This window comes from Bubalus bubalis, chromosome 2, assembly GCF_019923935.1.
Source record: "Bubalus bubalis isolate 160015118507 breed Murrah chromosome 2, NDDB_SH_1, whole genome shotgun sequence".
Taxonomy (NCBI): Eukaryota; Metazoa; Chordata; class Mammalia; order Artiodactyla; family Bovidae; genus Bubalus; species Bubalus bubalis.
In genome coordinates, this window is record NC_059158.1 from 354,985 (window position 1) to 379,037 (window position 24,053).

A 24,053-nucleotide genomic window follows, 5' to 3' on the forward strand; every position below is an offset into this window, starting at 1 on the left:
AATCCTGTTATTCCTTCTCTGATGACATTTAAAAAAAATTAAAAATAGGTTGTCTCTCATCTTCTAATTATAAAAGAAGCCCCAAATGGCATTAATAAACAGAAATAAAAGAGACAGTAAGAGGAAATGCTCCCAGGGCTTCTAACCTGAGTGTAACACCATTCTCTACAGGGACCAAAGCTTTTATCTAAAAAATATGAAGTGAGTCAGGGAAATAAAATCCATACCCATATTTTAACATCTGCTCTTCCTTTCCCATCCTCTTTTTCTAAAATAAGGCTTCTCTATTTGAGGTCAGACTTCAATAAAACAAATGCAGCTTTCCTGACAGTATCTTTAAAAGCTAAGAAGGAACCTGAAAAGCATTTTTCTGGCCAAAACTACTCTCTTCTCTTGGTTTCGATACATTTTCTGACTTTCACCGTCCATTTTCTTGCTTTCTGGAATCTCTATTCATTCTTCCTTTTGATGAGAACACTTGTGAGCGACTTCACACGGGCCGTCCTCCCGCCCTGTGGAGGCCTGCCAGGGCCCCCACGCCGTCCAGGCATGCTTGCTCTCTGTGTCACAGAAGCGGAAGTGGGGGCTGAGAGCGACCGGGGGGCCAACACAGAGCGGCCTGTCGGGTGAGGGTGCACCTGGGAGACCGCCGGGCAGGGATGGGGCTGGCATGGCGCCGCCCGGCACTGCGCACTGCCCACTCTGCGTGTGCCCTGGAACTCCCTCCCAGCTGGCTTAACACTCCACTGGGCTCCCCATTAATTAATGAATTAAATAAAAGCTTGGACATGTCTGCATTTTGTATTTGTATGACAATCAAGCTTCTACCTTTTCCAAAACTATCCTTTAGTTATTGCATGGCTGAGCAAGTTATTATTGAAACTTTCCAGGAACAGCTTGAAAGAAATATCATAGTAAATTTTATCACCATTTGAGCACTTCTTGAATGTACATATTACTATTTTAAGATCTGAATACAATTTATCACCCTGAAATCCTAAGTCATGAAAAGATTCTTCTGGGCAGCAGAGCACTGACTAAGATGCTGTGAGCACACAGCGGCCCCCCGCCCGCCCGCTCACACGCCCCTGCCTGCAGCCTCCAAGTCACCCTGCAGGCAGAGGGAGGGCCCGGAGCCAACTGAGAGAAGGGCTTGGACCCAACTAACTCCTTCAGAAGAGAAAGGAAAACCATTTCCAAAGAGTCACACTTTGAGTGCCCTCTGGCTGGCCACCATCACTTAAGGGTTACCCTGAAACCTATTCAGAAAGAGGGCGCTACTGGATGAGAGGGGAGTTGGGGGAGAACAGATACATGTACATGTACGGCTGAGTCCCTTCACTGTTCACTTGAAATTACCACACCATTGTTAATTAGCTATACCTTAATACAAAATAAAGTTTAAGGTTTGAAAAATAAAGGAAGAGGACAGTAAGAGAGCTCAAGCCCCCTTCTTGGTTAGTGGCAGCAGCAGTGACAAGACAATCAGAAGGTGAGAGGACGTGAAAAGGTAAAGGGATTAAACTGCAGGTGGATTACAAGATAAACGAAAACTCAAGGAAATCATTTTATGATAGTGAAAGTCGCCTGGTCATGTCCGACTCTTCATGACCCCATGGACTATACAGTCTATGGAATTCTCCAGGCCAGAATACTGGAGTGGGTAGCCTTTCCCTTCTCCAGGGGATCTTCGCAACCCAGGGATCAAACCTATGTCTCCCACATTGCAGGTGGATTCTTAACCAGCTGAGCCACAAGGAAAGTTCATTTTATGACAGGAAATAACCAATTTAATCCTAACTTTGATAGTTCCGTCTAAGGCTCAAACAAAAGTCAGAATGTATTCCTATACTCCTGTGCGAATCTTTTTCAGAAGAACAACCCCGAGGGCCCTTCTGCTCCACACTGCACGTGGAGGACCTTAGAAAGAAGCAGAATCCAGGGCGCTGAAGCAGGCACTGGAGGATGTACTCTCAACCACAAGGTCCCCTTGAGCAGGAAACCCTGTTCAAATAAAGACCCAGCAATTACCTTTCTTTCCTGGATGTTCTTAAGCCTTAAACTCTTAATTTATCAGGCACTGAAACCCTTAAAACAGCTCCAGAATGACCCATGGTGGCCAAAGAGCTTCACGGCTGTGGCCCAGAACAGTCCACGCTCACTGAAACCTGCCTTTTAAAACCCTCAGGCCTTTTTCAAAACAGGACAACCTCCCAAGACACACATGTGCCCCCTCCCTCTCAGCTAGCACAGACCCTAGCAGGGGAAAAGCAGCCTGCTGGTGGCCGACTGGTGGTCTTCAAGGGGCTTGAAGGCTAAATACATCGAGGTTAGTGGCAACCTTCCCCATTCCTAGAGAAACCTAGAGAAGCTATGGCTAACGGGTTAGCAGATTACTCTGTCACCTACAGAAGTGTTTATGAAGCAACACTCAGCAGCACTATCACCAGCAGAGTTGCTAAGGCCGAGAGACAAATCAGACAGGACTGATGTGCAGGGGAGCTCCAGTAGGAAGACGCAAGGACAAAGGCGCTGACGTGAGAGCACTGGGAACTCTGCATCTGGCCCAAGACATTTTGAAAGATACCATTTCCTTGCCGTAATTCTGGTAAAGTCAGTCTGAATTAAGTATGAATTACAGGTAGAGAATGTAAACAAAATGACAAGACTGCACTGGGTCTAATTACTATCAAATATTTCCTGAAAAATCAAGTACATGGAAAATTCTATTTTAATCTCAAATACCATCTAAATATTTAAACTTACCAGCTCCAGACAACACACTAACTCTCGTATCATTAGAAGTATTAGTTATTAAAAACTTCAAAATACTTTTTTCCTTCACAAAATGAAAACTCAAAAGCTAAAGAGGTAGGTAGGTTTTGCCAACATTTTAATTGGAACGTTCTCTCTAGCAGCTCCAGAAATGACACTGACTCCAACAACAGAGGCATCTTCCGTTGTGCTTCCTTGCATGTTTCTGGAGCCGGAATACGTGAAACTCTTCAGCACATGGAAAGCAAGGCAGCTGAGGCGAGGCAGTACTCACTTTTCAATCTCGATGCCGAGTGGGTTGGCAGGACGCAGGGACAAGGGAGGAATCCCTTTATTCTTGTCAGTGCGCATGTCATAGTAATTCATCTCATCAACCCACACAGCGGACTGATCCAAAATGCCTACCAAAACAAGGAGCACAGACTTAACAGGATACACGCTCCCCAGGTGCTGTCTAAATCTTACTTTACTGCTTTACTGTTTTAAGATCTAACACAAAATGCACACTAAAGTAATCTTTTAAAGATCTGAGGGCACAAAAGCTTTAATTTCTTTCTTAGTTAAAAGCACTAAAAATCCATAGAAAGGCAAAAATAACACCTCTTCATTGTACTGTACATTATTCAATACAGAAGATAAATTAACATCTGAGAAAAAGTTCTGCTAAAACAATTGTATTTTACAAATAATAAGCAGTACAGTTAATTTGGTATATCAACAAAGTATCCAGCAATTCCTTACATAAAAAAATCAGTCAAACACCTTCCAAGGAATGCACAGCTTGGGTGATGGAAATGACTGAGACATTCAGGAAAAACAAAACGTCATCTCTGAAAGCAGCACCCTCTTCTCACGTGACTGAGCCCTTCTTCACTCTCCCTGGCACGATGCTTCCCAGGGTCCCCTCTCAGACCCAGGGGCTGGGCAGGGAGATGGGTGAAGCAGAGTGCAGGGCAGGGCCTGAGCCCCCTGAAAGAAGGGCTCTGGGCCCAGGCAGCCTCCAGTGGCAGGACTCCTTGTGAACCCTCTGTTTCAATCAGCACCACACTTGTGCCAGGACGCGAGGAGGCTGTCAGAGGGAAGTGCAGGTCCAGACACTCCCAAGTGCGGTTCCGTAAGCCTTTCCTGAGCCTGTACGTGCTAAGTCCTGGGCAAAGCGTTTCAGAATAAAGTCAATACTTGATAATAAGTTTTCTTTATCTGCTGTATAAACATGATACAAGATGGTATTAGATTCTGTCAAAATATTTTGACAAAATCAAAAAGGTTCCTCTAGAAAACTGAAGACCAGCTCCTACTTTGTAATTTCACAGTTCAGTTTTCAAAGACATTAAACAAAATTAAGCAAAAATAAGAATACTGTGCATATAAAAATGTGTACATATATTTGCATACACATTTGTATATCTATGTACAGGGCTTCCCTGGTGGCTCAGACAGTAAAGAATCTGCCTGCAATGTGGAGACCTGGGTTCAATCCCTGGGTTGGGAAGATCCCCTGGAGAAGGGCATGGCAACTCCAGTATTCCTGTCTGGAAAATTCCATGGACAGAGGACCCTGGTGGGCTACATCCATTGGGTCACAAAGACTTGAACACGACTGAGCAACTAAGCACAGTACAGCAAGTACCTATATGTAAATCACATTTTGAATTTTCCCTTAAATCCCTCAAATTTTTATTAAAAAAAAAATTAAAAATCATTTATGTATTAAAAACGTTAATGATATAATGGTAAAGAAAGGTTTTATGCTCTAAGACAGAAAACAATATTCACAAAATTCTTTGCTTTCCTATATGAGAGAAGTGTAGCCTGGGTTTATTACGCCTGCGATAGCTCCGCATTATGTACCTGCTGACCACGCGCCAGACGCTGCAAAACCAACAAGGCAAAGCAGGGGAGATGCTGTGCACATGGAGAGCTAGAAGAAGAATTAAAATGATCGTTTATAGAGCACTTGCTCCTACTTCATGTAAGGGGTTTCGCTAAGCACGTCCCTGAACGTCCTAGCTCATCAGTTCTCTGGCGTAGGCGACCCTGGGACTCCACTCCCACCCACAGCTGGGGGCTATGTGTATGATCAGTCGTGTCTGACTCTTTGCGACCGCATGGACTGTAGCCCGCCAGGCTCCTCTGTCCACTCCAGGCAAGTACACTGGAGTAGGTTGCCATTTCCTCCTTCAGGGATCATCCTGACCCAGGGACTGAACCTGCATCTCCTGCGTCTTCTACATTGGCAGGCAGGTTAGGTACCACTGTGCCACAGCTGGGGGCTGCCCCTAGACTATCCAGAGTCCTGTCTCACACCAAGCTCTGCTCTAGACCAGGAAGTGCAGCCAAGTGCACAGAGGGAACACAGAGCTGCCTGGGGCACAAGCAGCAGGCTTTTCTAATCTGGAGACGAGAGGCACACCTCTGCCATCAAAGTCTTGTCCAGGCCAGGAACACAGGAAGGAAAGAAAAATGAAACATGACTCAGATGGTATCACTGGCTAATCTGTGTCACAGAAAGAAATGCCGTTACTGTATTCACGATCAAGAAACTAAAACTGGCATTTTGACATGTTAAATGAGCAGACTTTATACAGAACTTAAAACAACATTTCTTCTAAGAATTATCATCCTTAGGGTTTACTGTTAGCTCAGTAAACTGCTTTTTCAAAAGTAATACAAATTTTAACCAATATCCTATCCCTAAAGAAAGAAACAAACTGAATCTGAGAGTAAGTAAATTTTATACTAATTTACCAATTGTCAATTTTTAAAGACAAAACCCAATTTCAGTTTATTCTTGAGAGAAAAGTCACAGGAGACGATACCTATTTTCTCAGGTTTGAGCAGCTTGAAAGACACTGTGGAGGTTCCTCTGCCACCCGACTTGGTCGTGACGATAATGTCTCCTCTGTCATTCTTGGCCTGTCCCACTCGACACACGATTTTACTTGCAGACATCCACTCTGCTGTCAGGAGGCAATTATGCCCACAAATTGTCAGACCTGAAAGTAAAAGCACGCACTGTAACAAAGTCCAAAACGACGACTATTTCCATGAAAAGACAACTCTGCTGGTGTCACTAGGCCTTTTTCATGAACTGAAAAGCAAATACAGAAATAACATATCCTGGTTCATTAGTTATTCCCATTTTTTAATATACCCAATATTATTTGCAAATAAACTACAGTCTCTACCGAATTCTGGCTAATCTGTTTTTTCCTCTAATATTTAAGACTTCCTTTAGATTACATTTAATTTTCTTCAAACATCAATAGAATAAGGAACTAATAACCATAACAATGGCTAGGCATTCCAGATTACTTAACTATAAGAATATTAAATTGCCTTCATAGGAATTAGAAAGGAAATTGTTGCTATTTTTAGAAGCCTAAGTTATTGCTATAAAGTTCTAAAGTGTATTATTAATAAATGCGTACATCATTCTCTAAAAAAAATTTACCGTTTTCCTAACAACAGTCTGCACATATTTTCCTGGTGTTTGCTGCTGCTGCTGCTGCCGCTAAGTCGCTTCAGTCGTGTCCGACTCTGTGCAACCCCAGAGATGGAAGCCCACCAGGCTCCTCCGTCCATGGGATTTTCCAGGCAAGAGTGCTGGAGTGGGGTGCCACTGCCTTCTTCCTGGTGTTTAGTTACACCTAATATTATAGAATGAACTAAAGCACACTTCACGTTAAGCACAGCCTGGAGTCTGCTGAGCCAGTAAGCGCTCGCAGGCATTACGGTATCACCAGTGCATTTTTCATGCCTGCGTCACTCCTGCAACGGTGCCGGTCCTGCCGCCTCAGTGTCTTCGTAGGGTCCTGTTGCTGCACTACACTCTGCTCCAAAAGCTCAGCCCGCGCCTGGCATCTCTGCCCACCCCACGTGAACTGCGGGGCAGTGAATACACAGGGAAGACGTGGTCCCAGCAGGGCACCAACACCCCCCCACGCACTTTTCTGCAGCACACACACCAAACTGGTAAACATTCAGGGAGAAAAGAGACCAAAGTGTATGTGTGGCAAACACATGCGCCTTTTCTTCTCATCATTTAACTTCTGATACCGCTTAGCAGTCAAGTTTGGCAAATGTAATATTTTTTTTAAAAACCAGATACCAGGAACACCTCAATTTATGCCAAATTCAATTTAAAAAAATGTAGCAAGGTATTCAAGCCATCTTTTGTTACAACTTCAAGCACTATTTAGTAAGAATGCTATATTAACAATAAACGAATAAAAACAACTCCACTTTATATATTGAAACAATTACTGAAAATAATTATAAGTTATAATAATTTATTGAAATAATATTCAACCCTTAATATTCATTCACTGGAAGTACTGATGCTGAAGCTCCAATACTTTGGCCATCTGATGCAAACAGTCGACTCACAGAAAAGACTCTGATGCTGGGAAAGATCGAGGGCAGGAGGAGAAGAGGGTGATAGAGGATGAGACAGATGGATGGCATCACCAACTCGATGGACAGGAACTTGAGCGAACTCTGGGAGATAGTGAAGGACAGGGGAGCCTGGTGTGCTGCAGTCCATGGGGTTGCAGAGTCAGATAAGACTAAGTGAATAATAATTGAAATAATTAATTTCAGAGATTTTCCTACAAGATCTATTATTATTTATTCATGTAAGAAATTTAGTTTTTCTATTGCTAGCACTTAAAAGGAGAAGGCAATGGCACCCTACTCCAGTATTCTTGCCTGGAAAATCCCATGGTTGGAGGAGCCTGGTAGGCTGCAGTCCATGGGATCGCCAAGAGTCGGACACGACTGAGCGACTTCACTTTCACTTTTCACTTTCATGCATTGGAGAAGGAAATGGCAACCCACTCCAGGGTTCTTGCCTGGAGAATCCCAGGGACGGGGGAGCCTGGTGGGCTGCCGTCTATGGGGTCTCGCAGAGTTGGACACGACTGAAGTGACTTAGCAGCAGCAGCAGCACTTAAAAGTTCCTTAGAATTAAGTTTTCTATTGTTTTTAATGTAATGACATTTACATATTTTAAAATGCAATCATAACTCAAAATTATTTTTCAAAACGGGAGTGTTTATTGGTTTTCCTGATACTTAATTTTTATTATGAAAAATTTAAGCAATTTAAGAAGTTGTAAGCACCTGTGGAACACCTTTCCATCTCCAAGATAAGCCTGAAAAACACTTCAATACATATTTCCTCAAATACCTTTTATGCACACATTCATCAGACTATGTATTTAAATAAATGGAAATAAATGTTTTAATTTATGAACTGTTTAATTACAGATGCTGGATATTTTGATATTACTGTAGGTCAATACATAAGCTGATATTTTTAAATTTTATAATATCAAGATTTTGTGATTTAAATAACTTCAGAAAGGAAATAACCCAATGATAAATATCAGGACTCAATGCATTAAAGTTCCTAATATAAGTTCACTGTTGGGGAGCTAGCTTACAATTAAAACTGAGAAATGGGAGATTTCAGATATACAGACAAAGTTGTAAAAACACACCCAGATGAGCAAACACATATAACAGCCACGATGGCCCACGTTTGCAGGAAAGGAACCAGAGGAACAGTTTGCTCATCCCGTTGCAGCAGTTACCAAGGTTCCTCAGATTCAATAGGCCCTGTATTTGTACTAAAAAAAAAAAAAAGAATAATCATCATATTATTTAAAACAGATTTAAACAGGTCATTTTAAACGTTATGGAAATTAAATAAAACCATAAGATCTATTTCTTAAACATGTTCTGCTAAGAAATCTGCTTCATGAAATATAACATTTTTTTAAAATACCTTGTAGAATTCCAAATAAAGTGTTTTTAAAGTGTTTTACTTGGCTAGTATAGATGTCATCAGAGTTAAGAATGTTTAAATTGTTTAGTAGGTTAACTCTGCTTTTTAAAAAAATGGTTTCTTGGCGATACCTGGACAAGCTGGTCCAAAACACGTGGTCCAGCAGTAATCACACAGCCTGAAGCTAGCGAAGTCAGCCTCCACACAGGTCTGTGCAGTCCCATGTGGGGGCTCAGGGACCACCAGTTAAACTGCGGGGCAGACCTTCCAGCTAGACGGTCATTTCCAAGAATTCTAGGGATGTTCCCCCTTTTTATAAAGAACAATCTGGAATGAGCTTTGTCCAGAACCAAGACATAAAATAAGACTACTTTCATAAGGTAATAAACTTAAGTTTTATTTACTTAACAATCACAAACTATAGCTGAAGAAAACAACATAAAATGAGACATATGTAAGTAACCCTAGTGAAAAGAACAAGCTCGGAAGGGCAAGACTCAGTAACTAAATATGGTACCCAACTCCAGTCAACTTTCTCCTCTGCAAGGGATTTCTGGGCGGCCAAAAAACAATGTCAGCCAGCAGCGATACTGCAAGAGAAACAAGCGCAATCCCTAGAGTTTACCCATGCTGTTGTTCAACTGCTTAGTCACGTCTGACTCTTTGCAACCCCACGGACTGCAGCACGCCAGGCTCCCGTCTTTCACCATCTCCTGGACTTTGCCCAAACTTGTGTCCATGGAGTCGGTGATGCTGTCCAACCATCCCATCCTCTGTCATCCCCTTCTTCTCCTGCCCTCAGTCTTTCCCAGCATCAGGGTCTTCTTCCATTGAGTCAGCTCTTTGCATCAGATGACCAATGTACTGGAGCTTCAGCTTCAGCATCAGTCCTTCCAATGAATATCCAGGGTTGGTTTCCTTTAGGACTGACTGGTTTGATCTCCTTGCTGTCCAATGGACTCTCAAGTCTTCTCTAGCAACACAATTTGAAAGCATCTATTCTTTGGTGCTCAGCCTTCTTTACAGTCCAACTCTCACATCCATGCAGGACTACTGGAAAAGCCATAGTTCTGAGTAACAGACCTTTGTCGGCAAAGTGATGTCCCCCATTTTTCGATATGCTGTCTAGGTTTGTAATAGCTCTCCTTCCAAGGAGCAAGCGTCTTTTAATTTCATAGGTGCAGTCACTGTCTACAGTGATTTTGGAGCCCAAGAAAATAAAATCTGTCACTGCTTCCACTTTTCCCCTTCTGTTTGAGATGAAGTGATGGGATTGAATGTCATGATCTTAGTGTTTTGAATCTTGAGTTTCAAGCCAGATTTTCCACTCTCTTTCACCCTCATCAAGAGGCTCTGGTTCCTTCATAAATTAAGAAATGAGTCAACAGAATGTCTGAATCCAAATAAATTAAAGTGGGAAATCAGAATACATACTCAGAAGCACATCCTGAGATGCCTCCCTTCCTCGTCCTGAATGTATCTGCACACCCTCAGTTAGTTCCCAGCTGACCACACAGCGACACCGATGGTTTGCGCTCTAGCCACGGGCCAGCTGACAGACAGCCCGCGGCTGTGCGTCTGCAGCCTTGGTGCTCCCCACCCTGAAGGCCATCTTCGTGCAGGCAGGTGGCCCGCAGGTCCCAGGTGTGGCCAGGAAGAGAGCACAGGCTCCTCCAGGTGGAGGGAATTTAGATTTGGTTCCAAGAGCAGTAGGACCAGAAGAGGCTAAGCTGACCTGAACCTGAAGAGGAACAGAGACGGCCACGCAAGGAGAGGAAAGCAGAGCTGGGCAGCTGCACTGGCAATCCCCGCAGGGAGCCAACACTGAGCAAGTAAGGCAGCGCCCCACTGCAGGGCTTGCGTCAGGACCAGGAGAAAGACAACACAGACAAGAGTTGATAAAATAATGCTTTTAACAAAAAATCAGAAAACCAAATAATTCTTTCATTTCCATCCAGATAACCCTGCACAGACCTCAGGGGTGTTTTCCTACCACCTTCACTATTTCCAAACAGTGAACTGGCACCTTGCCTCGCTGCCAACATAAAGATGCCTTTACTATGAACACACAGCATCGGCCCTGCCCTTACCTATGAGGTCAGCTGGCCCAGTCCCCAGGTTTTCTCCTCTAATCGTGACCTTCGTCCACGGGATGCCTTCATTTGGAGAGATGCCTGTCACAAGAGGGGGCTGTCGGGATCGAGACATTGTGCTTGTTGAAGAAACAAGATCCAGCTACAGAAGTGACCTATTAAAAGAAAAAGACGAGTTAGTGCCAACTGAGACCAGCATCCACTAGAAATGAGAGAGGTACGCACGCAGTACCAGCCGTCGTCTTCACACACCGGTGCTGGGTTTCAGCTGCCGGTTAGCCCACTGGCCACATCTCCTGAACATGAGTGACCCAGGACACGAGCTTGTGCGGGGAGGAAAAGCAGGCATGTGGACTTCACGTCAGGAAAGACAGACTGAGGCCTCCTGAGCTCCACACACCACCTCTGTGCCCCAGGCACATGCTGGAAGCGCCTCAAAGGGGAGGTTCTGACCTAAACAGATTCATAAAAGTTAAAGAACGTCTCCGTTCCCATAGGTGTATGGAATTTCATTTTGTTTTCATATTAGACTTAGTATAGCAACTTTTAAATGTGTTCAGATCAATACACTGACATTTTCAACATGCAGGCAGGAGCAGTGACTTGCCGACTGTCCCAGTGTGGGGCAGCAGACGTGAAGCTCCTAAGGTCAGACGCTCTGCTCTCTAGTCCTGGCACTCCGACAGGCAAAGCACAGCACCAAGTGCACAGGGCGCGTGTTCGTGCTCGGGCGCTGACCCGTGTCCGACTCTCGTGACCCCGTGGACTGTAGCCCGCCAGGCTCCTCTGCCCATGGGATCGTCTAGGCAAGAGTACTGGAGTGGTTGCCAGAGCCTCCTCCAGGGGATCTTCCTGACCCAGGGATCGAACCTGGTCTGTCTCCTGCATTGGCAGGTGGGCTCTTTACCACTAGCGCCACCTTGGAAGCCCAGTAAATGAAGAGAACTCTTCAAGTGGTGAAGACTTGAGATGCCCCAGAAGACAAGGGGAGGGTGGGCTCAGGGGAAGAGCACTGAGAACTTGCTGGCTGCCCGTCTTTTTGTGGGCAGTCTAATAAGTTAGACTGTGGCTCCTGCGTTTGCCCTGCCATCAGCCAGGTGAGAAGTTCAGTCTCTGATGTGACCCAACAGACAGGACCAGGACTCGGGGACATCAGGCACGGGGGGAGGAGGGTGCCCACCCTGTAGCCTAACTCCACCCTGTCCAGGCAACAACAGCCACTCTGGAGAAGCTAAGAGACCCTGAGAAAAGGAAACCAAAGACTCCAACAGGGAAGGTCTTCCCGGGAAGAAGGCCTCGTACAGCCACATCACCCAGAGAAAAGCCAAACAGAGACCAATTCTGCCCACGCACAGACAAGACGAACAGCTGCCACAGCCTTGTCCTAAAATACTCAAGGACAGACAGAAACTGTAAAGTGGTCAGGGAAGACGCGAGAGGTGAAAGATCTAAAAAGAGACCCAGAGGAAACAGAGATAAGGCTGGTGGTGTGGGCTAAAGTGTTTCCCCAAAACTTGTGCTGAAGTCTGTCCCTCTGTATCTCACTGTGCACTGTTCGTTGAACCCATCGTAGGCAAGACGCGAGCTAAGAAGCTGGAAGACGATGCAAGGAGCCGTAGAACTGCAGACGAGTTTCTTCTCTCCTGGCTGATGCAGCAGCCGTTAGCAGCAGCCATAAAATAACTCCAAGTGCTTTCCAGGTGGCGCTTATATATGCTTACAGAACGAAAGCAGCCTGTGGCCAAGCGAGTACCTCGTGACGTGCACGTGCAGTGTGCAGTGCTGTACGTGACCTCAGCTGTTCACATCATTATTTACAAAATGTGGGGCAAGCGGGAGAGGCCACGGGGCCAGAGAGCCTGACCGTGCCATCTTGGCTAACCTGCTCTCTCTCTACCAAGTCCCGACGCAGGACCTCAGAGAGTGACTGTGTTTAAGAGTTGGGACTCTAAAGACCATCCTCTCTAAAGTGAGGTGGACGCTGTCACTAGGCGGGCTCTGGTCCCACAGGACCAGCATCCTCATGAGAAGAGGCGCGAGGACACAGACACGCAGAGCAGGGCCACACGACAACATGGGGAAGGTGGCGCCCCCGGGCCCAGGGAAGGGCTCCGGAGAAGCCAGGCCTGTGACACCCTGATCTTGGACTTCCAGCCTCCAGATCATAAGAAAATAATGTCTGTTGTTTCAGCCTACTGTACTTTGTTATGGCAGCCCCAGCAAATTAACACAGTGGATAACAGAAAAAACAAAAAAAACCACCCTTCAAAAGTACAGTAAACTTGACCCCAAATAAGTATCTGCAGAAGAAGGAAACTCTTATGCTTAAAAGAACAAGATGCCATGAAAAGGAATCAATCCAAGAATGAAAGCTCTTGAAACATTCAAAAAAGGCAAAAGAAACAAGATTTATATTGTCCTGTTACTGTAGGAACTGTTGGTTTAACCAAAGTGGTAATAACGCTGCAAATAGGCAGGTGTGTTTCTGGGAAAAGGAGGGAGTTTTAAATTTCATCCAGAAGTGACCATCAGGATACTGGCAGATTAGCCACGGAGTCCAGAAACATGGAGGTGGTGCTGGCAGAGAGCTCAGCGAGTCTGGTATGGGGGGGATATTAAGGAGGTGACGGGCCTTTGCCCCTGGGTTCTGGTGAGAGATGCAAAGTCCAGGGAGTGTCTTCACTTTCCACAGCCCTAGTACCATTCGTACGTGCTCCTCAGGACAGCCCAGTATCAGGGCTGCCAAACCAGAAAGAGCAACCCTGTGAGTAGAGGGCTGGGGTTCGGAGCCAGGTGCCATCAGCTTGTCTCCTCTGGAAAAATCGAGGAAGCTGGAGACTGGGTTCAGTCACGCCTGTGTGACTCATCTAACATGATTCAAACAGCAAAACAGCAGCAGCAAGAGGGGTAGGGCCAGAGCACGTTACTGTTCATCCAATAAACCAAATATGGAACCCAAGGCTATCTCGAACTCCCCTCCCTCCCCAGCGCACCCCGTGAATCAAACCGTCAGAATCCCCCTGCAGAGTGCTGGTCGACTGCTTCTCTCCCTGGATGCCAAAGCCAGCCCCTACCTGGTCACTCTGTCCCTACTGGCCCTCCCCTGCATCTACCCTCAGCAAACACCAGAATCAATTCTCCAATTGGTTAGACCTCCAATTACAGGTCTAATCATCACTCCTGAGTCAAAAACAGCCTCCATGACACCCACTGCTCAGTGGTCTCCAGTGCCCACAACACCCTCAGCACTTATTAAAACCTGACGCAATCAGACTTGTCTACCCTACCTGGCATCCTCATCCTCTCCGTCATCCATCTGACACTAACTACACGAGCCCACTCACTTCTTATGAACTACTGAGTTCTTTTATGTCTTCCTGATTTCATTTACCTTATTTCAACTAAATGGAATGTCTTTCCAAGTTTGTTAAATCCTTACTGATATTTCAAAGTCAAGCTTAAATGTTACTGTCCCGCTGTAACATCTACCGACTACGCCAATTATCTCGCTGTTCTCACTGTTCACTGAACCCAGGGTAGGCAAGGTGCGTGGGGAAGCTGGAAGAAAACTCGAGAGGCTGTAGGTACTGCAGACACATTTATCCTCTCCTGACTGGTGCAGCAGCCATAACGTAGCCACAAGGGATTTTCAGGTGGAGCTTACATGCTTACAGAACAAAAGTAGCCCGTGGTCCAGCGTACATGCACAGTGCTATGAGTGATCTCTGCTGCTGCGTAACCATGCATTTACGAAACGAGGGGTGAAAGCAAGGGCTGTGGGGTGACAGAGCCTGACCACCGCCCTCTTGGCTGCCTGGCTCTCTCCCTCAGGTCACTTTCTCTAAGAAGTCTCCTGAATCTCTCCTTCCACAACACTTCATCCTGCTGTGAAACAGAACTGAAATTAAAATACCTCTAGACTCAAAAAAAAAAAAAAAGGCAAGCATGTGTGTGCATACACACACACACACAACAAAAACAACTAGGACAGACAATTTAGTTTACTCCCAAATTTCTAAATCCATTTTGAAGGCATTTACAGAGGATCATAATCTTACTTTTGACATCCTCAAAGTTTGTCCAAGAAAAACAAAGTGGTGTCTGGTAATAACAGGTAATTATCTGGGCCACAATGGACAGTCATGAATCACAAGCACAAAATCTATTTTCTTATTTATGACTGAAAAAGTACAGCTCTACTCCAGACACACACATCAAAGGCAGCTGAAAATCCAGTGTTCATTACATTGGTTCATATTCAAAAACTAAATGGCATTCCCTTACCATGAAGCATCATCTACATATCTTCAAGCATGGACAACATTACCTCAGGAGGATCAGTAAGCCATTTAAACTACAAATATAAGAGTATCGGCTTTCCACATTCCAACATCCACAATCCACATGACAGTACCCACCCACAAGGTATGCACTCCGTAATTATCTACGGAATGAATCCTGGAAGATGTCTCTTTTCAACCCACCTCCAGTTAGAAGCATCTTGCATTACAGATAATGTTTTAATATTTAAAGTCAGAAATACATGAAATATATTACTATCATTCTCAAGAAAGACTCTGAGCCTCAAGCACACAGAATTTGGTTTGCGCGCATTTCCGTTCATAACTCCGCTAATCAACACGGACACTTTGAAGGGAGACCCTCACCTACAGTTGTCATTACGTGCCGACGGATCCTCCTCACAAGACTTTACAAACGCGATAAAGCAACAGTCTGAAATTCTGTCTTAAGATCTTTCTTATATAAATACACTGAACAGAGGTTAACAAAAGTCTGACTTTGCTGTCATAGGCCTCCTTTTTTAATTAAAACAATATCCAGCCTTTACAATATACAGGCATATAAGAGTGAAAGAGGTAAGGAATAAAAAGTGAACCTATCTAAAATTACACACCACAAGCTAATTTTATCTTTTGAAAGCAGAATGACAGAGGCAGGAGGTAAAGGAGCTATTATTACTCAAGTAAGGAAAATTAATACAGATACAGAATAAGCCATTTTTAAGGCAATATCCTTACCCAAGCACACTAATAACAGAGGGTTCAGTGATACAAATAGACAGATGATAAAGGCCGACAGCACTGGAGCAGAACTTCACACACACACACGGGCATGGGCAGAGGAGCCGCAGCTCATTACACACTGGCTCTTAGCCTTAGCTCCACACTTAAAGCCTGTTAGGTACCGATCAGGGCTATAGGTTTGCTAAAAAGGAATCAAACAAAAATCTGCTGTGTTGCTAAACAGCATGTAGTTTCTAAACATCCTTAGTTTCACAATTCATGCCAAATTAACAAGGGTATTTTTGAAGGAAAGCTTTCATCTACAGTGGTCATTAAGTGCCTAGAAAGAAAATAACCCCATTTAAAATCACACCAAAAGAATAAAATACTTAGGATAAAACTTAACCGAGGAGGTGAAAAGCCAATACTCTGAAAACCATAAAGCATCCATGAAGGAAATTGAAGATGATACAAAGAAATGGAAAGATATCCCATGTTCACGGACTGAATGAAATAATTTTATCAAAATGTCTGCACTACCCACAGCAATACACAGATTTAAAGCCATTCATATCAAATTCCTATCCATGACATTTTTCACAGAACTAGAACAAACAATCCTAAAATGTGTATGGAACCACAGAAGACTCCATAGAGCCAAAGCACTCTTGAGAAAGCAGAGATGGAGGAATCGCGATCCAACTTGAGACGTACTACAAAGTGATAATACTGGCATAAAAACAGATACACAATCAACAGAACAGAATGCCCGGAAATATACAGTTATTCGTGACACAGGAGGCAAGACTACACAATGAGGGAAACTGCCACTTCAGTAAATGGTATTGAGAAAACCGGACAGCCACATGCAAACAAACAAATCACATTTTCTCACACCACGAACAGAAATTCAAAAGGGATTAAAGACCTATATGTAAGAAAACACAAGAACTGCACTCTTTCACATTGATTTTAGCAGTGTTTTTTGTCTCTGTCTTCTCAGCAAGGGAAACGAAAGCAAAAATAAATACACAGAGCTACATCAAACCAAAAACCTCTGGCACAGCAAAGGAAACATCATCAAAAGTGTAACCAACTGAACATAAGATGTTTGCAAATAATACGGCTAATATGGGTTAATATACAAAATACATTCATACAACTCAATAGCAAACAAACAACCTGAATAAAAACTGGGGAGAGGACTCAAACAGGCATTTTCCCAAAGAAGACACCCAGAGGTGAAGAGGCACGTGGAAAGACGCTCAGCGTCACCAATCGAAGTGCAAATCAAAGCCACAACAAGCTGTCACCTCACATCTGTCAAAATGGCTACCCTCAAACAGAGGAGAAGTAAGCGTTGGCCAGGGTGTGAGGAACCCTCTCGTGCTGGGTTGGTGGGAGTGTAAGTTGGGGCTGCCACTACGGAAAACAGTACAGAGGTTCCTCAAAAAAAAAAACTAAAAATAACTACCATATGATTCAGAAAGTCCACTCTGGGTATATATCTGAAGTAAACAAAAACAGTAATTCAAAAAGATACACGCACCTTGCCAAAGTTTATGGCAGCTTTATTTACAATAGCCAAGATATGGAAACAATCCAAGTGTCCATCAACAGAAGAACAGATATACATGATGCGGGGTGTGTGGGTGTGTGTAGATATACACACACGTACACACACAGATACACACACATTCACACACAATGGAACACTACTCAGCTATTACGCAGAATAAAGTCTGCCATTTGCAACAATATGGATGGACCCACAGGGTATCATGCTTAGTGAAAAAAGTCAGACAAACAAAGACAAATACTGTATCTTTTCACTTATTTGTGCGTGCTAAGGTACTTTAGTAGTGTCCGACTCTTTACGACCCCACGGACTATAGTCCACCAGGCTCCTCTGTCCATGGGATTCTCCAGGCAAGAATACTGGAGTGGGCTGCCATGCCCTTTTCCAGGTATCTTCCCAACCCAGGAATCAAACCCACATCTCTTATGTCTTCTGTACTGGCACACGAGTTCTTTACCAGTCTTGCCACCTGGGAAACCCTGACTTATAAATAGGATTTAACAAAGAAAGCAAATAAATGAAAACAACAAAACAGAAACACACTCACAGATACAGACATCAAGCCAGTGGTTACCAGCGGTGAGGGCGGGATGGGATGAGTATTATCAGGGATGGGGAGGAGGAGGTACAACTACTACATATAAATCACAAGGACGCAACGTACAGAACAGGAAATACAGAACTACTTTATAATAATGTTACATGCAGTACAATCTATAAATATTGAATCACCATGTTGCACACCCGAAACTAATACAATCAGTTCGGTTCAGCTCAGTCGTGTCCAACTCTTTGCGACCCCATGGCCTGCAGCACGCCAGGCCTCCCTGTCCTTCATCAACTCCGGAGTTTACTCAAACTCATGTCCATTGAGTCGGTGATGCCATCCAGCCATCTCATCCTCTGTCGTTCCCTCTCCTCCCACCTTCAATCTTTCCCAGCATCAGGGTCTTTTCAAATGAATCAGTTCTTCACATCAGGGGGCAAAGTATTAGTTTCAGCTTCAGCATCAATCCTTTCAATGAATATTCAGGACTGATTTCCTTGAGAATGGACTGATTCAATCTCCTTGCATTCCAAGGGACTCTCAAGAGTCTTCTCCAACACCACAGTTCAAAAGCATCAGTTCTTCAGTGCTCAGCTTTCTTCACAATCCAACTCACGTCCATACATGACTACTGGAAAAACCATAGCTTTGACCAGACGGACCTTTGCTGGCAGAGTAACGTCTCTGCCTTTTAATAAGCTGTCTAGGTTGGTCATAACTTTTCTTCCAAGAAGCAAGCATCTTTTAATTTAATGGCTACAGTCACCATCTGCAATGATTTTGGAGCCCCCCAAAATAAAGTCTCTCACTGTTTCCATATCGATTTGCCGTGAAGTGATGGGACTGGATGCCATGATCTTTGTTTTCTGAATGGGGAACTTTAAGTCACCTTTTTCACACTCCTCTTTCACTTTCATCAAGAGGCTCTTTAGTCCTTCTTGGCTTTCTGCCATAGGGGTGGTGTCATCTGCATATCTGAGGTTATTGATATTTCTCCTGGCAATCTTGATTCCAGCTTGTGCTTCACCTAGCCCAGAGTTTTTCATGATGTACTCTGCATGTATGTTAAATAAGCAGGGTGATCATGTACAGCCTAAACATACTCCTTTCCCTATTTGGAACCGGTCTGTTGTTCCATGTCCAGTTCTAACTGTTGCTTCCTGACCTGCATACAGGTTTCTCAAGAGGCAGCTAATACAAGAGTATAAGTCAGTTATTTGTTGCTGTTTAGTTGCCGAGTCATGTCTGACTCTTTTGTGACCCCATGGACTGTAGCCTGCCAGGCTCCTCTATTCTTGCCTGGGATTTCCCAGGAAAGAATATTGGAGTGGTCTGCCATTTCCTTCTCCAGGGGATCTTCCCAACCTGTGTCTCCTGCGTCAGTAGGCAGGTTCTTTACCACTGAGCCACCAGGGAAGCCCAAGTCAATTATATTTAACTTAAAAAATTTGAAAAATTTAAAAAGCAATAATTCTGACATGTCTCCAGACTCATGTTAATTTACCAAGAAGTTTTCAACTACCTGAACCTGAATGGGAATAAACAGGACTAAGAGGACCCTTATGGGAATTAGACAGACAATTCTCTCATTTCTTTTTATGTTGGTATGTCGTTAATGTGTTTACACTGAAAAAAACATACACTTAAAGAGGGATTTTTTTTTTCAGTAATGGAATTAAAAAGTCACTATATCTTATGAATTGCTGGTCTAGTTTTTAGTGAATTATATTTAGTGGAACAATAAAAACTACATTGAAACATTTCTGGATATAAGGAAGCACTATAATACTACATTCTGTCAATGATTTATTCTGTAGATACAATGAAAGTTAGAACCTAAGTGTTTTCTTGCTTCTCAGCACTGTTTCTCTAAAATAAAGAACTGGAAGAAGCTGAAATAAATTCTAAACTTGATGCCTTTTTTTTTTTTTAATGTGAGGTACTGGTTTACCACAGAGTTATCATTTTGTGGCAAATAAATTCCTTCCTACCTATAAGAACAAAGGACATCACACAAGGACAATAAGGGTATCTTCAAAAAGGTTTCAGATAGTCATTTAAATTTTATCTTTTTAGTTAATAGATCACATGGTAATCTAGATATATTTTAATAAACCAAAAATACTCCAAGCTATAGGTCTCTGAATGAAGCTTTGATAGAACAACCTCAAAAACTGAATATCTATTAATAGTGTGGAGATCTGGGCTCTAAGCTGGGCTCTGGCACCGACAACTGAAAGCCCTTGGTTACCTCCATGTGCCATCAAACAGTTTTCTCATCTGTATATAAGGTGGTTGAATGAGATAACTCTTAAGGTCACTTTTTAGCTCTTGATTCTATGAAAGTCTTACTAATTAGGACAAAGGTTTTAAATTCAATTACTAATGTAAGACTATAGAAACTGGCCTTCCTAGCTTTTAACAATTAAACTATAATAAAAGCATGTTGTTATTCATTTAAAACTTCTTATACTTATTATAAAACATTTCTATATATCAGAAGATTCTGAATTTTTAAGATCTTATATTTCAATGTTAGGGTATTTGATAGCCTAATTATCCCTTTCATTTCTGAAAGTTATATTACAAAGAATCCAAAGTTATCTTTGCAATATAACTTTACTGTCTAGGCTGCAGAGCTTTTACAGATACTTCTAGAAATAAATTATTAAACGTAAACACTATAACGGGCTCCCTGGGGGCCCAGGCAGTAGAGAACCCACCTGCTGCTGCAGGACTCATAAGAGACGCGAGACGCAGGTACAATCCCTGGGTTGGGGAGATTCCCTGGAGAAAGAAGCAACAATTCACTCCAGTATTCTTGCCTGGAGAATTCCAGGAACAGAGGAGCCTAGCAGGCTACAGTCCACGGGGTCGCAAAAGAGTAGGACACAACTCAGCAACTGAACAACAGCAACAAACCGTAATAACAGCTACCACAGACTAAAATATGCAATTATTCATTTTTAAAGACAAACCACAGGTTTTTTTCATTTCCCCAGTTTCATTAAAGAAGAAACAGAGAAAGAGATGAACAGAGAGAGGGAAGGAAGAAGGGGAGATGTATCATTTAGGTAAAAAGAGAGAATTTAACTATAGCGTAGAAATTCTCATTTAATTAATAAACCAAAGGAAAATGTGGAAAAGATACTAGAAACAAGCATGATATGTCATTTCTGTGTGATGGCACAATAAAAAAAAAAATACAGATCTTATAATTTTCTGTGTTAAAGATCTGTTTTGCATTTTTTACCTTTCATTTAAGGTCTATAAAAATGCCCACAAGGTCAAGGAATTTTAAAGCATTAAAAGTAGTTTTTAAAACAATCTTCACAAACAGCTTTGAAAATATTCACCAAGCACTTGAGTATAACTCAGGAATCAGAAAGTAAACAGCTTCACAAAGCTTACACTTTAACTCTGAAATGATTGTGCATTATTAATTTTAAGACACTACTTTTGAAAACAACAGTTTAATTGTCCTATATTACAATCTGCAGAGAATTAGAATCTATTCAAAACCAAAACAGACTGCAGGAGCCAGACTTCATGGGACTTGCCTAGGTCTTGTGTTTCTGTGTTCTTTTCAAAACACCAGGAAAGGAATTCAGAAATCAGCAAGTAAAATAAATTAACAAAGTATTTTATCACCAAATCTAGTAGGAAATTATTCATTACTGATGGAAATAGAGTTGTGGGAATTTACTGAGTATGCAAAAATAAAGGCTGCCAAGTTAGTGTTTATTGCCTAAGTTATTAACAAATAAACATTCAAAGTCAAAGAATATGAACCTCCCCTCTTCACAAGATTTTAACTCACTGTACTAGCCTTTTATGATCTCTTCTTCCTCTTCTTAAACTAATAAAGCAATAAGAATTATTTTCTAAATAGAATACTGGAATACCATGGGGAAAACAAGGGAATTTGGTTTACATAAATTACCCATAAAAACATCTTGGTCCACATCAACTTGACTGTTTCTTTGAATCCCTGTGTGAATAAGCAGCGCTGGGCCCCAGCTCTGCCCACCGTGAGCCAACACCAGCTTTGGGGTGCCCTGGAGCCTGCACCCAGCCCTGTCAGCCACAGGCCCCACCCACCGGTGGGCTGGCATCAGCTCAAGGACCCCCAGGACCCTGCAGAAGATACTCAGGAACCTGCTCTACCCACCAGGGAACCCACCGGGCCCAGTCTCCGCCCAGGTCTGTAAATACAAATCTACACTAGTTTCAGGCTCCTCAGTATTCCACTGTATGGATACATCATCAAAATGGCATTCAGATGGCTTCTGATTTTTTGTTATTAAACCATAACAATGAACACTTGACCACAAAAGATTTTTGCACATTTACCCAGCTATTAATATTTCCTTTTAAAACATTCAAAGAGGGATTGCTGCCAAAGGGTGTGACATGAATACCAAACTGGCCTGCACACTATCAGTACACCCTCTCACCAGCAATGGTGGGCGTCAGCAACCCGTCTAACCTGCAGCTATCTGACAGGCAAAACACAAGCGGCAGTTTCGACTTACACTGTGTGTGATCCCATTTCCATCACCTTTGCACCTTTTTATTAGGCTTAATTCCCTTAATTATAAAACCTCTAATGAGAATGTTCACTCTCTGTCTACATTGTCCAAATCTTACCAGTTATTACTGTTTTTTCACATTGCTTATGGTGCCCTTGAGGGCTTCCCAGGTGGTGCAGCAATAAAGAATCCACCTGCCAAGCAGGAGACGCAGGTTCGATCAATCCCTAGGTCAAGAAGATCCCCTGGAGAAGGGAATGGCAACCCACTCCAGTATTCTTGCCTGGGAAATCCCATGGACAGAGGAGCTACAGACAGTCCATGAGGCTGAAACAGAGTCAGGTATGACTTGGCAACTAAACAATAACAACAGTGCTCTCGGCCCTCCAGAAACTTTTAGTCTTTTAACAGCAAGCCTACTGACCTTTTCTTTGCTACTCTACAGTCACGCATTCAAAGTCAAGTCCTCGTATTTTAACGCTGTTTTACCTTTAGATTATTTAACTCATTTGGAATCCATTTTAGAGTACTGAGAATAGCTGGCTGACCACAATACCATCTCACCAAATAACCCAGTTTCCTCCATTGACCTGAAATGCCACTTTTATCACTGACAGAAGTTCTCATTTTGAGTCTGTTTCTGGACCGTCTTTCATCCTACTGATCTAATTTGCACCGATGACATAATTTTACATTATAATCAATTGTCTGACAGTATGATTAATCTTTAACAAGTTATCTTAGTCAGAGCACACAGATACTGGTCCAGATGAACTCTAAAATATTTTATTTCATTGTAAAACTAATCCTACTAGGATTCGGATGGAAAGTATCACCACCCTGAAACACTTTATTATTTTTTTCGTCTGTGTCTACTGACTCAAGTTCCAGTAGAGAAGGGGTTTTGTCTGCCCCATATACTGCTGTACACCCAGAATGCAGAACAGAGTGTCATACAATGAATGCTTAACACATACTTGTTAAATGAACAAATGTATCAATTACACAGAATTTCTGGGTAATTTCAGAACAGTTAAAATATCTACAACATTGAATCTTCCCACATACTCATTTCTTTTAATGACTCAGTTCAGTTCAGTTCAGTTGCTCAGTCATGTCCAACTCTTCTTGACCCCATGAATCGCAGCACGCCAGGCCTCCCTGTCCATCACCAACTCCTGGAGTTCACTCAGACTCACGTCCATCGAGTCAGTGATGCCATCCAGCCATCTCATCCTCTGTCGTCCCCTTCTCCTCCTGCCCCCAAGTCCCTCCCAGCTTCAGAGTCTTTTCCAACGAGTCAACTCTTCGCATGAGGTGGCCAAAGTACTGGAGTTTCAGCTTCAGCATCATTCCTTCCAAAGAAATCCCAGGGCTGATCTTCAGAATGGACTGGTTGGATCTCCTTGCAGTCCAAGGGACTCTCAAGAGTCTTGTCCAACACCACAGTTCAAAAGCATCAATTCTTCGGCGCTCAGCCTTCTTCACAGTTCAACTCTCACATCCATACACGACCACAGGAAAAACCACTGGCCTATAAAACCATCTCATTCTAGTACCATGTTGGGTATAATTATTGGGTGTGATTTGGGTATTATTTGGGTATGATTATTTCCTTCATGATCATGAAAGTGAAAGTCGCTCATTTGTGTCCAACTGTTTGTAATCCCATGGACTACACAGTCCATGGAATTCTCCAAGCCAGAATACTGG

At 43.1% G+C, this 24,053-nt stretch overlaps 1 protein-coding gene across 11 annotated transcripts in view; it reads right to left on the reverse strand.

The window, feature by feature from the left end:
- EXOC2 (exocyst complex component 2) overlaps positions 1 to 24,053 on the reverse strand; it is a 127,337-nt gene that overhangs the window by 92,237 nt on the left and 11,047 nt on the right. For 10 of the 11 annotated variants that reach the window (XM_025264723.3, XM_025264719.3, XM_006077084.4 and 7 more), the window contains exons 2-5: positions 10,656 to 10,813; positions 8,279 to 8,407; positions 5,595 to 5,771; positions 3,050 to 3,176 (exon numbers count right to left, since the gene is read on the reverse strand). In XM_025264723.3, the coding sequence (XP_025120508.1) occupies positions 3,050 to 3,176; positions 5,595 to 5,771; positions 8,279 to 8,407; positions 10,656 to 10,773 (551 nt within the window). In that variant the 5' untranslated portion in view covers positions 10,774 to 10,813. The remainder of the gene's footprint in view (positions 1 to 3,049; positions 3,177 to 5,594; positions 5,772 to 8,278; positions 8,408 to 10,655; positions 10,814 to 24,053) is intronic. The other variant, XM_006077085.4, reaches the window with a different exon arrangement.